The sequence below is a fragment of the Nematolebias whitei genome, chromosome 16, assembly GCF_014905685.2.
Source record: "Nematolebias whitei isolate Nwh7 chromosome 16, NemWhi1, whole genome shotgun sequence".
Taxonomy (NCBI): Eukaryota; Metazoa; Chordata; class Actinopteri; order Cyprinodontiformes; family Rivulidae; genus Nematolebias; species Nematolebias whitei.
This window is the reverse complement of record NC_056513.1, coordinates 44,227,761-44,241,504: the sequence shown is the minus strand read 5'-3', so window position 1 is coordinate 44,241,504 and position 13,744 is coordinate 44,227,761. Positions and strand designations below refer to the sequence as shown.

At 42.0% G+C, this 13,744-nt stretch overlaps 1 protein-coding gene across 1 annotated transcript in view; it reads left to right on the top strand.

Annotated features, from left to right (window-relative positions):
* LOC119422630 (teneurin-3) overlaps positions 1-13,744 on the top strand; it is a 22,121-nt gene that overhangs the window by 3,133 nt on the left and 5,244 nt on the right. Inside the window, exons 2-5 of the mRNA XM_037690015.1 lie at positions 1,175-1,419; positions 1,506-1,687; positions 4,641-4,843; positions 8,568-8,678. Of these exons, the coding sequence (XP_037545943.1) occupies positions 1,175-1,419; positions 1,506-1,687; positions 4,641-4,843; positions 8,568-8,678 (741 nt within the window). The remainder of the gene's footprint in view (positions 1-1,174; positions 1,420-1,505; positions 1,688-4,640; positions 4,844-8,567; positions 8,679-13,744) is intronic.

The window sequence follows — 13,744 nt, the reverse complement described above, 5'->3', positions numbered from 1 at the left end:
ATTCATTCCTAAGGTGCTCAGGTCCAAAAACCAAAACCTCAGTCTTGTCTGTTCAACAGGAGAAAATTAAGGGTCATCCAGGTTTTTATGTCTTTAAGACATGCTTGTAGTCTAAGTAGCTGATTGGATTCATTGGGTTTAATGGACAAATATAATTGTGTGTCATCAGCGTAACAATGAAAATGTATCCCATGCTGTTTAATAACTTTACCTAATGGAAGCATATATAAAGTAAAGAGTATTGGCCCAAGCACTCAGCCCTGAGGAACTCCATGACTAACTTTGGTGTATGAAGATTTATTATTTACATTTACAAACTGGAATCTATCAGATAGATATGATTTAAACCATTTTAGAGTCGTTCCTGTAATCCTAATATCATATTCAAGCCTCTGTAGTAAAATATTGTGATCAACTGTATCAAATGCAGCACTGAGGTCTAACAGGACCAGTATAGACACAAGTCCATTGTCTGAGGCCATGAGAATATCATTAGTTACTTTTACTAGTGCTGTTTCTGTGCTATGATGAGCTCTAAACCCTGACTGAAACTCTTCAGATTATTTCTTTGTAGATGTTCACGCAACTGACCTGCAACTATTTTCTCTAGAATTTTTGAGATGAAAGTTAGATTAGATATAGGTCTATAGTTGGCCAGAAATTCTGAAACAAGGTCAGACTTTTTAAGTAAAGGTTTAATTACAGCAACCTTAAAGCTCTGTGGTACATAACCATCCATTAAAGACAAATTAAGTAGATCCAAAATGTGGACATTAAGATGGAGCTAGGTTGTTGAGAGCTTTGTAGATTAGAAGTAAGATTTTGAATTCTATTCTGGACTTGACAGGGAGCCAGTGGAGAGAAATATGTCTTTATTATGAAAACCTGCTGCACAGCTTGTCGGTCACTTGGTTGCAAAGACTCAGTGAGACTGCAGCAGAAAATGAGCCTCTCTGCTCTCAGTTTGTCACAGTTCGGAGTCACCAGCTGGTCTCCACCAGCCACAGCACAGTGAGATGCTACTTTAAGGTCAACCTTCAAGTTTATTTGAAGACGTCTGGTGAAGAAGATACATAAACCTTGTTAAAGTTTTAACAAAATTATGTGTTATGTAAGTGATGTTACACATTGAGTAATGAAGGAAATGATTGTTTTGTGTGTGTGTGTGTGTCAGATCATATCCACAGCTGTGATGACCTACACCAAACACTTTGACCAACATGGCCGCATCAAGGAGATCCAATATGAAATCTTCAGGTCTCTGATGTACTGGATCACTATCCAGTATGACAACGTAGGCCGGGTCACCAAGCGTGAGATTAAGATCGGCCCATTTGCCAACACAACCAGATATGGTTATGAGTATGATGTTGATGGACAACTGCAGACGGTCTCCCTCAATGAGAAGCTGATGTGGAGGTGACATGTTTCCTTAAACTGAAAAACAGACCATGGGTTTTTTTCTGTTATGTTTGATGCTAACCTGATGTTTTCTGCCCTTCCAGGTATAACTACGACCTGAATGGAAACCTTCACCTGCTAAACCCAGGGAACAGCGGACGGTTAACCCCGCTGCGCTATGATCTAAGGGACAGGATCACTCGCCTGGGAGATGTTCAGTACAGGCTGGACGATGATGGCGTTTTGAGACAGAGAGGAGCTGAGATATTTGAATACAACTCCAAAGGTGACGTGCATATTATTATGTCCAACAGAACCAAACAATGACCCAGTTAGAACAAAGCGTGGCCCAGCACAGCTCAGGTTTTGTGTCCGTTCTGAAGTTCCCATTCATTGGCCATTAAACTGTGCCAAAGTTTCTTCAAGACAGAAGTGGTTGAGTTTATATTATTATAATTGCAACAACTTGATCACATCTTAAAAACTTTTACATTTGAATCCCACTAATCGATGTCCCAGTTCTTTGATTCTTCAGCCTGGAGATGGCGGTGTGGCTCCATGTTGGACTGAGGCTGGAAGCTCTGCATCTCATTCCAAACCTCATCTAAGCTAAGAGGTCTTTCATAAAGATCAGATAAGATAGAACTTTATGGTTGGGCTTTCTTGTTCTTTGAAGAAGATTTGCCTCTAAACGTTTTCTTAATTTCTAATAACGACATGGTAGTTTCAGATTCTCACTTGACTGGTGTACTGGGAGCTGTCTCCACCTTAACACCACTGAGCCACCTGGCTCCTTTCTGCCGCCTGTCATCAGACTGTTGAACGCCCACATACTCCATGCCCCACCCCCATTCTCACAAACACACATCTGTCTGTCGTTGTTTCTAATTTTAAATGATTGTGCATCTGCCTGGGAAGGAGGACTAAAACATCACTGCAGAAGTCCATCCATTCATTATCTTTTACCCGCTTCTTCCTTTTAGGGTCATGGGGGGTCACTGGTGCCCATGTCCAACTATCGCTGTGAAGTGGGGGGGTGGGGTAACACCCTGGGCAGGTCTCCAGTCCATCACAGGGACACATGGAGACAAACAACTATTCACTCTCTCACCTAGGGACAATTTAGAGTTACCGTCAGTCTAACGTGCATGTTTTTGATCTGTGGGAGGAAACCGGAGTACCCGGAGAAAACCCACACATGCACGGAGTAGGGATGTGCACCTGCTCTGCCCTGTGCAGATAGTTAATGACTGTCAGGGGCTGCGGATTGGGTTTAATTAGTGACTCACCTTTATATACTGAGCTCTGCTGCATCTCAGGGAGGGGAACATTAAGTGTCCTGCTACACCTTCATGGTCGGCTCCTAGTTTCATGGTTTCCTGAGTATTCCCTCGAGTCGTGAGTAGTATCGCTGCCCTGTCAGCACTTTATTTTTGTTATTGCATTTTTGTAATTAAACACCTTTTTGTGACACCGTTGGAGTCCTGCTTGCATTTGGGTCTCAACCACCCACCCGATCGTGACACACGGAGAGAACATGCAAACTCCACCCAGAAAGGCCCCCGGCCCGGGATTTGAACCAGTGTAACCTGCTTGCTGAGAGGCAGCAGCTCTACCAGTTGTGCCGTCGTGCGCCCCCCTGCAGAAGTCCATTTTTCATATTTAAATTTAAAAAATGAAGCATCAGCATGCCCTAATTGACAGAGAATTTGTTCCAACACCCATGGTCATATGGTATAGATCAGCAGTAAAACAATGAGATCCTGGATCAATGCAGCTAAAATTAGCATTTTATACAGGAGAAGGTGACAGGGCTCCACCTTAGAGAGGGTGAGGAGCTCAGCTGCTCTTCCTCATCAAAAGCAGTCAGCTGAGGTTCTTCAGGCATCTGATTAGAATGCCTTCTTGACATTCCCACTGAGAGAAACCCTGAGGCAAATGTAGAATTTACTGGAGAGAATATAAATCCTTTCTGGACTGGGAAGAAGTAGCTGGCCCATTACCTCTATGACCCGACCACAGATAAGAGGAAAAAAGTGAATGGATGCTCATTTCACTACCTTTATTTACAGTGATCTGATTGGTTCATTTGGCCTTGTCTATCACTGGTTTAGTTTACATTAAGGTATAAGTCTGTAGGGGGAGAAAGAATACTGGTAATCCTTCTTTTAGTAAAGATCATGTTGATTGGGCATCCTAATTGGAAAATAGGTTTGTAGGCTCAATCATCCAGGTAGAGGACAACAACAACAACAAGTTAAATCGTGTCATCTGGACCAGTTTCTTTGTGAAAAACATTTTATCTCCCATCCAGAGGACTTCCTCAGTCTGGCCTGCCAACCAGATCTGTCCCGTAGGTAGCCTTCACTGCAGTGTTTCAAGCCAACCTTCTGTGGAATCTCAGAAGTAGGCTTACAAACCTTTTTCTGAACCACCTGGTTGTCCTCAGGCTGTTTCTGTGAGTAGCATCATTAGGCTATCTGCCCTAAAACATTTGATTGTTGTACATGATGATTGTTTTGGACGGGTTGGCCCTGTTTGCACATGTTCAAAGTCTACTTCTGAGATTCCAACAGGAGGGGTTGGCTTGAAACACAGCAGTGAAGGCCACCTATGGGACAGATCTGGTTGGCAGGCCGTAGACTGAGGAAGTCCTCTGGATGGGGGATGAAATGTTTTTCACTTAAAGAAACTGGCCCATATGACATGATTTAACTTGTTTTTATTAATTGGCTTTTATAATGTATGTGAATGTTTCTGCTCAGTGTCCTGAGACAACGTCTGTCGTGATTTGGCGCTTTATAAATAAACTGAACTGAGTTGAAATTAATTCTCCAGCTATGACTTCTGCCCTGGGGACAGCAATAATTCCATGTTTTAGATGGGTGACATTTAAGGCCAGTTTATCTACTTAACTCTTAATTTTGTTTCCCAACCAGGCACACTGTCAGTAATACAATCCAAGCCTCTCAGATTTTGGGCAGATACGTATAAAAAACTACAGGTGGCATCTTCTAAAACAGCACAGAAGAGTGGTCTAGGCCTTTTCACTGAGACCTGTTGAAGTATTAAAATTGTTCAGTTGCCTTCTACTTAGAGTTTTATCAATTGAATGTTGGATAATCTGATAAAACAATCCTGTAGAAAATGTTCAACCTGTATTTTATTTCGTTCCTGTTGTGACATCTAACTGTTGCATTCTCGTCTTTAATTATTTCTGTTGATCCGTTTCGTTTTAGGTCTGTTAACTCGTGTGTACAGCAAAGCAGCCAGTTGGACCATCCAGTACCGTTACGATGGCTTGGGTCGGCGCGTGGCATCAAAGAACACTTTAGGCCATCACTTTCAGTTCTTCTATGCAGATTTAAACTACCCCACAAGAATCACTCATGTCTACAACCACTCCAGCTCCGAGATCACCTCCTTCTACTATGATCTGCAGGTAAATGACAGACACAATTCTGAGAACGTCGTACCATTCCTGATGGATCTGGGGTCTGTAAGCCTAAAAAGTAAAAATCGCAGTGCACTAAAATGAAATGGTCACTTTGCTCTGAAGAAAAGTTTTTGTACAAGTGGTCGTCTACATATGATGTAATGTGACCTAGAGCTGTTGTTGAAAATCCAAAGAACCTTTCAAACATCAGTGGAAACATCTCGGCTTCCTGTTATGAATCAGGCAGCAGGTGATCAAATTAAGTCAGACTCTGGAGTTTCTCCACAAATATGCTGAAGAAAGTGTTGTGGTCAGATGAGACTAAAACCAAGAACTACACCGTGTCTGGTCCAGTCCTACCTCCTCTCATCATGCTGAGACAGGACTTAGTTTGTAAACCAACTGATGTCGGAACAAAAACAGCAGGTGGTCTGGGGGGGGGGGGGGGTCTGTGGGTCCTCCCCCAGAAAATTTGGAATAAAAGAGATGCCATTTCCTGCATTTTGGCATATTTTAACAGGTTGTCAAACATCTGTAAACATTTGATTAAACTGATTAAAAACAGGTCTCTCTTGTAAATGATGAGGCTCAATGAGACCAATAACCTGCAGAAATAAAGGTTGAATTGAAATTAATATTTTAGAGAGCAACAACAATAAACAAACCTGTGTGTGAATGACAGGGATTAACATAAAACACTTTGTAGAACGGTGCTTTATAAAGTTCAGTGCATTTCCTTTATTAGTTGACCAGCAGTTATGCCACATCCAATATGGCGGCCGCTCCGACGTACCACAGCAATGGGTCCCCCCACTCAGCTAGGCGTCCACTAAAACTGCCTCACCAGTTCTCTGTTGTGAACACCCTGGCAGAGATGACGATGATGCCAATCAGTGATGGAGAAAGGTCAGGGGAGCTTTGAACCAGTAATGATGAATGATTGTTTAAAATTTGTTTAATAGGTTAACTCAAAAACCGCTAATCTGACTCCAAAATTATCCCCACCCGCCCAAAGCAATTTTTCCTCACAAAATCAGAATGAAAACCGCCCAATCTGGCAACACTGATCATGCTGAGGGGATACTTTTCATCAGCAGGGCCTGGGTAACGGATCAGAGTTAAAGAAAGCATGAACAGAGAAAATACAGAGACATTTATGATGGAAACATGTTTGAGTCTTCCAGAGACTTGAGAGTGGGACAGAGGTCCACCTTCCAGCAGGACAATGAATCTTAACACACTAGTGTCCGTGAGAAAATCTAAAAAGTGCACCATGAAAAAACATGGAGGAAACGAAGAAACACAAATGCATTGTCATCCAGACTGTGTCAGATAGTCACTTTGTGGTAGTCGACCATCTGAGCAGCAGAGGTCTGTCAGGAGGAGGAGGAGGTCTCATTTTAACTTTCAAAAACTTACAATGCAGCATTAAGCCTGATACCCAGTCAGTTCCACTCTAATTCACATGTGCAGACTAAAACATCTCGCTTTTGAGCCAAGCAAACAAAAACCCTGATGACCCTCAGGAGGGAGGGGAGTGAAATTAATCTTCAAATGAATATGGTTTCATAAACAGAACACCTGATGCAACTTGGAACTCCACGCTTTCCAGTGTGGCTCTGACATGCCTCTTGAATGGAAAGTAAAAGCCACTGACTACAAAATAAAAGTTCAATTGTTGTTGTCATTTTTTTTTATGTACAAAGTATTTATTTACTTTTATTTACTATATATATATATATATATATATATATATATATAGTACATATGTATGTGTGTATATATATCCTGCAGTAATCCAGGCAAAAGGAGCCCCAACTAAGTACTGAGTGCTGTAGAAGCTCGTAATTTTCAGTTGGCCAGCATTTCTAAAAATCCTTTTTTTTAATTGGTCTTAAGTAAAATTCTAATTTTCTGAGAAACTGAATTTGGGGCTTTCATTAGTTGTCATTTATAATAATCAACATTAAAATAAACATTTGAAATATATCAGTCTGTGTGTAATGAATAAATATAATATACAAGTTTCACTTTTTGAATGGAATTACTGAAATAAACAAACTTTTTCATGATATTCTAATTTTATGACCAGCACCTGTATTATCTGCACAGTCACAACAGTTTATTGGTCTACTCACTTCACAGGAAGCACAGTGGCTCTTCAGTTCTTCTTCAAGGTCTTTTTCTTTTTGTAGGCAGGATCAGGACAGGAAGTGTATGAAACTCTGAGTCCGTCGACTGTTTGTTTAAAAAATGAGCACACAAACAGTATTTTGGGTGTTTTCTTCAAGTTCACATTTTTCAGCCACATTCTTCTTAACTCGTCATCTGTAGGTAGAAGATGGAAACCATACTGTTTCACAGGAACAATCTTTTTAGTTTTGGGTCCATGTTCAAAACACTGGTGTTGTAGCTTTAGCTCGGTCTGGTTGTTTGTGCAGCTGTGAAAAGCAGGACCTGAACTCTGGTAGGACATTTTAGTAAACTTCATGTTTAAACAAAAACGTTAGCTTTGAAAAACTGAATGCAAATAACTTAGAAAAAAAAAAACGTGGTACGTTCTATTACTGATACTTTCAGTGTCGGACCGGAAGTTTCTTGGAGAAACGTTTCTACAGTAAAAGCACCAGGAATAATGTGAGATATGTGAATTTTATCGGGTTTTGTGTTTTATTTTGAAAATCTGAAATTCACTGTGCCCCATCGCGACCGTTACTGTGATCAGCTTCACCATCCTCCCCCACCGTGCTGTATCACACAGATGAGGGGAGTCAGACCGCCAAGTGTTTGATGCGGCACAAAAAACTATGCTGGCCGAGGGCCCCTTTGTGCCAGGGGCCCCTGGGCATGTGCCCAGATTGCCCGTATGGTAGATCCGGCCTACAAGCACCCTGCAGATGTTGGATGCTGTCTATCATGGTGTGCTAAGATTCATAACTGGCTGAAACTACTGCATCCACCATTGCACCCTGTATTCCCTGGTTAACTGGTCATCATTAACTTCACCATACATCTCCTCCTACGTCGCTGTGTGAGTGCAGCTACAGCGTGCGCTCTCAGGACTTTATTACCTGCAGTGTTCCCGCAGTGCACTCTGAACAAGGTAAAAGGGCCTTCTCCTACTCCGCTCCTGTTTCCTGGAACATCTTACAAAAAGACCTGAAGCTCTCGACCTTGACCTCTCTGAGTGGCTTCAAACATCTGCTAAGTTCATGGGAAAATCCAATGCAGACATGTTCCTGTTTTTAGTTTTCTACATTTGCCTTATAATCTAGCTGTTTTATGTTTTTTAATATCATTTTCTTCTATGTTTTTTTCTTCAATTTATATGTTTTATTTTATGATTGTCCATTGTTGTCATCATTCTTTGTTTAAATCAGGTCTCGCTTGTAAATGAGTCCTCGAGGCTCAATGAGACTAACCTGTAGAAATAAATGTTGAATGAATGAATGAGGGAGGAAAATGACTACAGCGTCACAGGGAGGGGGATTATTTTCTCCTGAGTACCCTCCTGATGAGACAACTGATGGAAACTATTAACACTTCAGCTGTTTCACTGTGATGAAGAGCTGTGCTTCTGAGTGCAAGGGTACCAATCTACTGAAAATAGGGGTGGTTTTTAAAACTATGTTTTATTGCTTATTGTGATACATAAAGTTTATTCATCAAAAAAACTTCTCACCTTGAATGAATCCAGTGAAACTCCATGTGTGTGTGTGTTTGTGCGCAGGGTCATGTGTTTGCTATGGAAATCAGCAGTGGGGATGAGTTTTACATTGCTTGTGACAACACTGGGACCCCGCTAGCTGTCTTCAGCAACAATGGACTTCTGCTTAAACAAGTAAGTACAAGTTGTCTTGTAAAGGACCCATTCGTTAAACATTTCTATGTACTTCATTCATTTTCTTTATTTATACAGGTTAGTCTCATTGAAACACAATTGTCTCATTTGCAAGAGAGACCTGTTATACTAAAATGAAACCATAACATCAATAAAATACATTTGTATAAAATACATATCAATAAAAGCATAATAAAAGCAATAAAAGTATACCTCAGACATAACAATAACAACCATAGTAAAACTCAGAAACAGAAGCAGGTGGTTCTGGATTTGTTCTCATTATTTCATTACATTTTTAAATGTGTTGAGGGTAACGAGACTGGACAGCCTCTGATCCTGCTGAAGTGTGTTCCAGCTGGATGGGCCAGAGAATAATACCTTCTTACCCAGCTCATTACCCTGGGCGGCTGTGGCTGAGTGGTTAGAGCAGTCACCCAGCAATGCAAGAGTTGGGGGTTTGATTCCACCAGCAAGTGTCCCTGGGCAAGACACTGAACCCCTCATTGACTCCAATGTGTGTCCCGTCGGTGTTTGAATGTGATAAAGCTCTCATGATTCTTTGTAAAACATAAGTAGTGTGCTGTATGAATGGATAAATGAGGGTAGAGCTGTCATTTCTAACCTGAGCCCTAAGCCTGGCCCCACCCGACCCGAATTCGGGGAGGGCTATGCCATGATAATGTGCTGGATGGGCGGGCCGGGTCGGTGTCAGGTTTTAAATTGGATTAGGATCAGCTGCAATCCAATTATATGATAACATGGCCTGCCACTGGATTGGCAGACTGGGGTGGTTCTTCCTCTCTTCAAAAACGGGGACCGGAGGGTGTGCTCCAATTATAGGGCATCATTCTCCTTAGCCTACCTGGTAAGGTCTATTCAGGGGTACATGAGAAGTGAGTCTGATCATTGGCCGAACCTCAGATCCAGGAGGAACAATGTGGGTTCCGTCCTGGCCGTGGAACACCGGATCAGATCTTTACCCTCATTAGGGTCCTTGAGGAGTCATGGGAGTTTGCCCATCCAGTCTACATGTGTTTTATGAACTTGGAGAAGGCATTTGACCGTGTTCCTCGGGGTACACTGTGGGGGTGCTCTATGATTATGGGATTGGAGGCCCGTTGTTACAGGTTGTTCAGTCACTATATGAGCAGTGCGAGAGTTTGGTTCACATTGCCGGCAGTAAGTCGGACCCCTTCAGGGTGGGAGTTGGACTACACCAGGGCTGCCCGTTGTCATCGATTCTGTTCATAACTTTAATGGACAGAATTTCTCGGTGCAGCCAGCTAGTGGAGGGTTTCCGGTTCGGTGGCCTCAGGATTCCATCTCTGCTCTTTGCAGATGATGTGGTCCTGTTGGCGTTGTATTGCCGTGATCTTCAGCTCTCACTGGAGCGGTTCGCAGCCAAGTTTGAAGCAGCTGGGATGAGAATCAGCTCCTCCAAATCTTAGGCCATGGTCCTCAATCAGAAAAAGGGTGGATTGCTCTCTTCAGGTTGAGGATGAAGTTCTGCCTCAAGTGGAGGAGTTCAAGTATCTCTGGGTTTTGTTTACGAGTGAGGGAAGAATGGAGCGTGAGATTGACAGACGGATTGGTGCAGCATCTGCAGTATTGCAGATTCTGTTCTAGTCTTTTGTGGTGAAGAGAGAGCTGAGCTGTAAGGCAAATCTCTCTGTTTACCAGTCGGTCTACTTTCTTACCATCACCTATGGTCATGAGCTCTGGGTAGTGACCAAAAGAATGAGATCGTGGATACAGGCGGATGAAATGAGTTTTCTCCGCAGGGTAGCTGGACTCTCCCTTAGAGATAGGGTGAGAAGTTCAGTTATCCAAGAGAGACTCGAAGTAGAACCGCTGCTCTTCCACGTTGAAAAGACCAGTTGAGGTGGTTTGGGTATCTGGTAAGGATGCCTCCTGGACACCTCCCTAGGGAGGTGCTTCGGGCATTCCCAACTGGGAGGAGACCCCAGGGAAGACCCAGGACACGCTGGAGAGACTATTTCTCTTGGTTGGCCTGGGAACACCTTGGAATCCTCCCAGAAGAGCTGGAAGAGGCTGTGGAGAGAGATGTCTGGGCCTCCCTGCTCAAGCTGCTGTCCCCGCAACCCGACTTCAGAATAAGCGGAAGATGATGGACGGACGGACATTCACCAGCCACACATGGCCATTTCACCACGAGCTGACCGGCCTTGAAAGATGTAAAAAGTTCAGTTAAGCTTCAGATGGACTGCTAAATGCTCTTTTACGGCCATGAAAGGACAAACACCCCCTCAGCTCCGATCTTCTGCACCTTTTATTCAGCCGCGCGTCCCAGACGACAGGTGTATCCCAAAGCAGACGTGTGTCAGAGCTGTCTGCGTGTCTCAGTAATGCAGAAGAATGCAGGCAGAAACAGGGTTTAAATGCTGTTTTACGGCCATGAAAGGAGCTCCGATATTCTGCCCCTTTTATTCAGTCCCCCGACTGTTAATAACTTATTACAAATGTCGGGGGGGTTCTGGGTTCGGACCTGTAATTACTATTAATTTGTCGGGTCGGGTGAGGTTCGGAAATTGTGACTTAAGGCTGGGGCCGGGTCGATTGGATTTTTTGGGCCCGAATGCAACAGATTGTGCTGTAAAGAGCTTTGAGTATATTGATAAGATAGAAAGGTGCTATATAATTTTAAAATTTTTATAGACCTTTTTTTTTATTACATTTGAGTTTCCATTAAATGTCTACACAGTCACTGAGAGCAAATTTCACCTTAGCAGATGTTTATCAGCAAATACTGTAACCAAATTTTAAAATTCTCTTCCATTGTTTTCCTCTGTCTTGCAGAGTAATTCATCAGAGAGCAGTGACTTAGTTCATCTAGTTGATAATTTTACAACTACTTTGCAAACTTCACTCGATAAAACTGCTCCGTTGATAAAGAAAGTAATGAATCAGAGGAGATTAGCTCCTTGGTTCAATTCTGAATTACATACTTTAAAACAGAACAGAACTCCGCTAACGATGAGCAATCTTACTTATCCTGGAGAGATAGCCTGCCAACGTGCAAAAAAGCACTCTGTAAAGCTAGAACTTTATATTATTCATCCTTAATTGATGAGAATAAAAATAACCCAGGTTCCTTTTCAGTAGTCTAGCTAGTCCAATGAAAACTCCTATCTCTGTTGATTCATGTATCTGTAAAACTATAAGTAGTGATGACTTCATGAGATTTTTTATAAATAAAATAGTTTCAATTAGGGGAAAAATTCAAACCAACATTCCTAGTATCGCCTCTGGTTCCGTGTCAGACGAGATAACTTTAAAAAATGTCACTAGAACTTGATTTAAGTTTGGACTGTTTTTATCCTGTTGAGCTCTCTGAATTGTCAAAAATAATAGCTTCATCCAAACTATCCACATGTCTGCTAGATCCCATCCCAACCAGGCTATTTAAAGACTTATTTCCCTTAATTAATAACCGCGTCTTGGATCTGCTTAATTTGTCTCTAATAAACGGTTACGTACCACAAAGCTTTAAGATTGCTATAATTAAACATGTACTTAAGGTCGTTTTCACACCAGACAGTCCGATAGACTCGGTTCGGTTCGGGACCAATATTCATGAGCTTTTGTTTACATTTTAGCTGGTGCGTTTGCATTCACACTGCACTGTGCAGTCGAGTCAACCTGTTGAACCAACCTGTTCCCCCGCTCACCTGTGGGGGCGCTGCACCAAGAACTACTGAAAAAAACGACACAAAACCTCTGAAGACACGTCTTCTTCTTCTTCTGCAAATAAAAATAAAAACGAATTGGCATCAAGTTTTAGCAGTTTTAGGAGTTATATTTTGTCATTTTTCAAAAATGGACTTAGCATGAGCAGAAGATGAGACAGAAGACCATGGAGAATATTGTTTTTCCACACAAGGCAGCTGACGGCTCCATATAAGGTCAGAGAAATGTGTTTGTTTACCCTGCGGAGCGGGTCCCAGTCTGTTTGCATTCACACTGTACTCGAACTGCGCTGGAGTTCATTTCTACCTGACCGAGACCTAAGTTTTAGCCCGGGCCAGAGTTCGCCTTTTTGTTCCGTGACAGAGTTCGATGGTGCGTTCACACCTCCCTAAACGAGCCGGACTTTCTAGGAAAACGAGCTAGAGTTCGATTAAAGCGGACTAAACAGGGCTGGTGTGAATGCACCCTTAGAAACATAACCTTGACTCAGGAATCCTAGACAAATATAGACCTATATCTAATCTAACTTTCATCTAAAAAATTCTAGAGAAAATAGTTGCAGGTCAGTTGCGTGAACAACTACAAAGAAATAATCTGTTTGAAGAGTTTCAGTCAGGGTTTAGAGTTCACCACAGAACTGAATCTGCACTGATGAAAGTCACCTTTTTTCATTCATTCAACCTTTATTTATACAGGCTAAGACTGAGCCACGGGGACTCATTTGCAAGAGGGACCTGTTCCAGACAGAACATATAAAGTACAGACAACAAAATTGTAGACAATGACAACAATAAACTAAAACTAATGATACTAATGGTATTCTCATGACCTCAGACCATGGACTTGTGTCTATACTGGTCCTGTTGGACCTCAGTGCTGCATTTGATACAGTTGATCACAATATTTTACTGCAGAGGCTTGAATATGATGTTGGAATTACAGGAACAGCTCTAAATTGGTTTAAATCATATCTATCTGATAGATTCCAGTTTGTAAATGTAAATAATGAATCTTAATCATACATCCCCCCCAAGTTAGTCAGGGAGTTCCTCAAGGTTCAGTGCTTGGACGAATACTCTTTACCTTGTATATGCTCCCATTAGATAATGTTATTAAACAGCATGGGATACATTTTCATTGTTATGCTGATGATGCACAGTTATATTTGTCATGAAACCAAATTAATCCAATCAGTTAATTAGACTATAAACATGTCAAAGACATAAAAACATGGATGACCCTTAATTTTCTCCTGTTGAACAGACAAGACTGATGTTTTGGTTTTTGGACCTGAGTATCTTAGGAATAAATTTTTCAGTCTTTCTCCCTCCTTAGATGCATTAATCTGTCCTCCA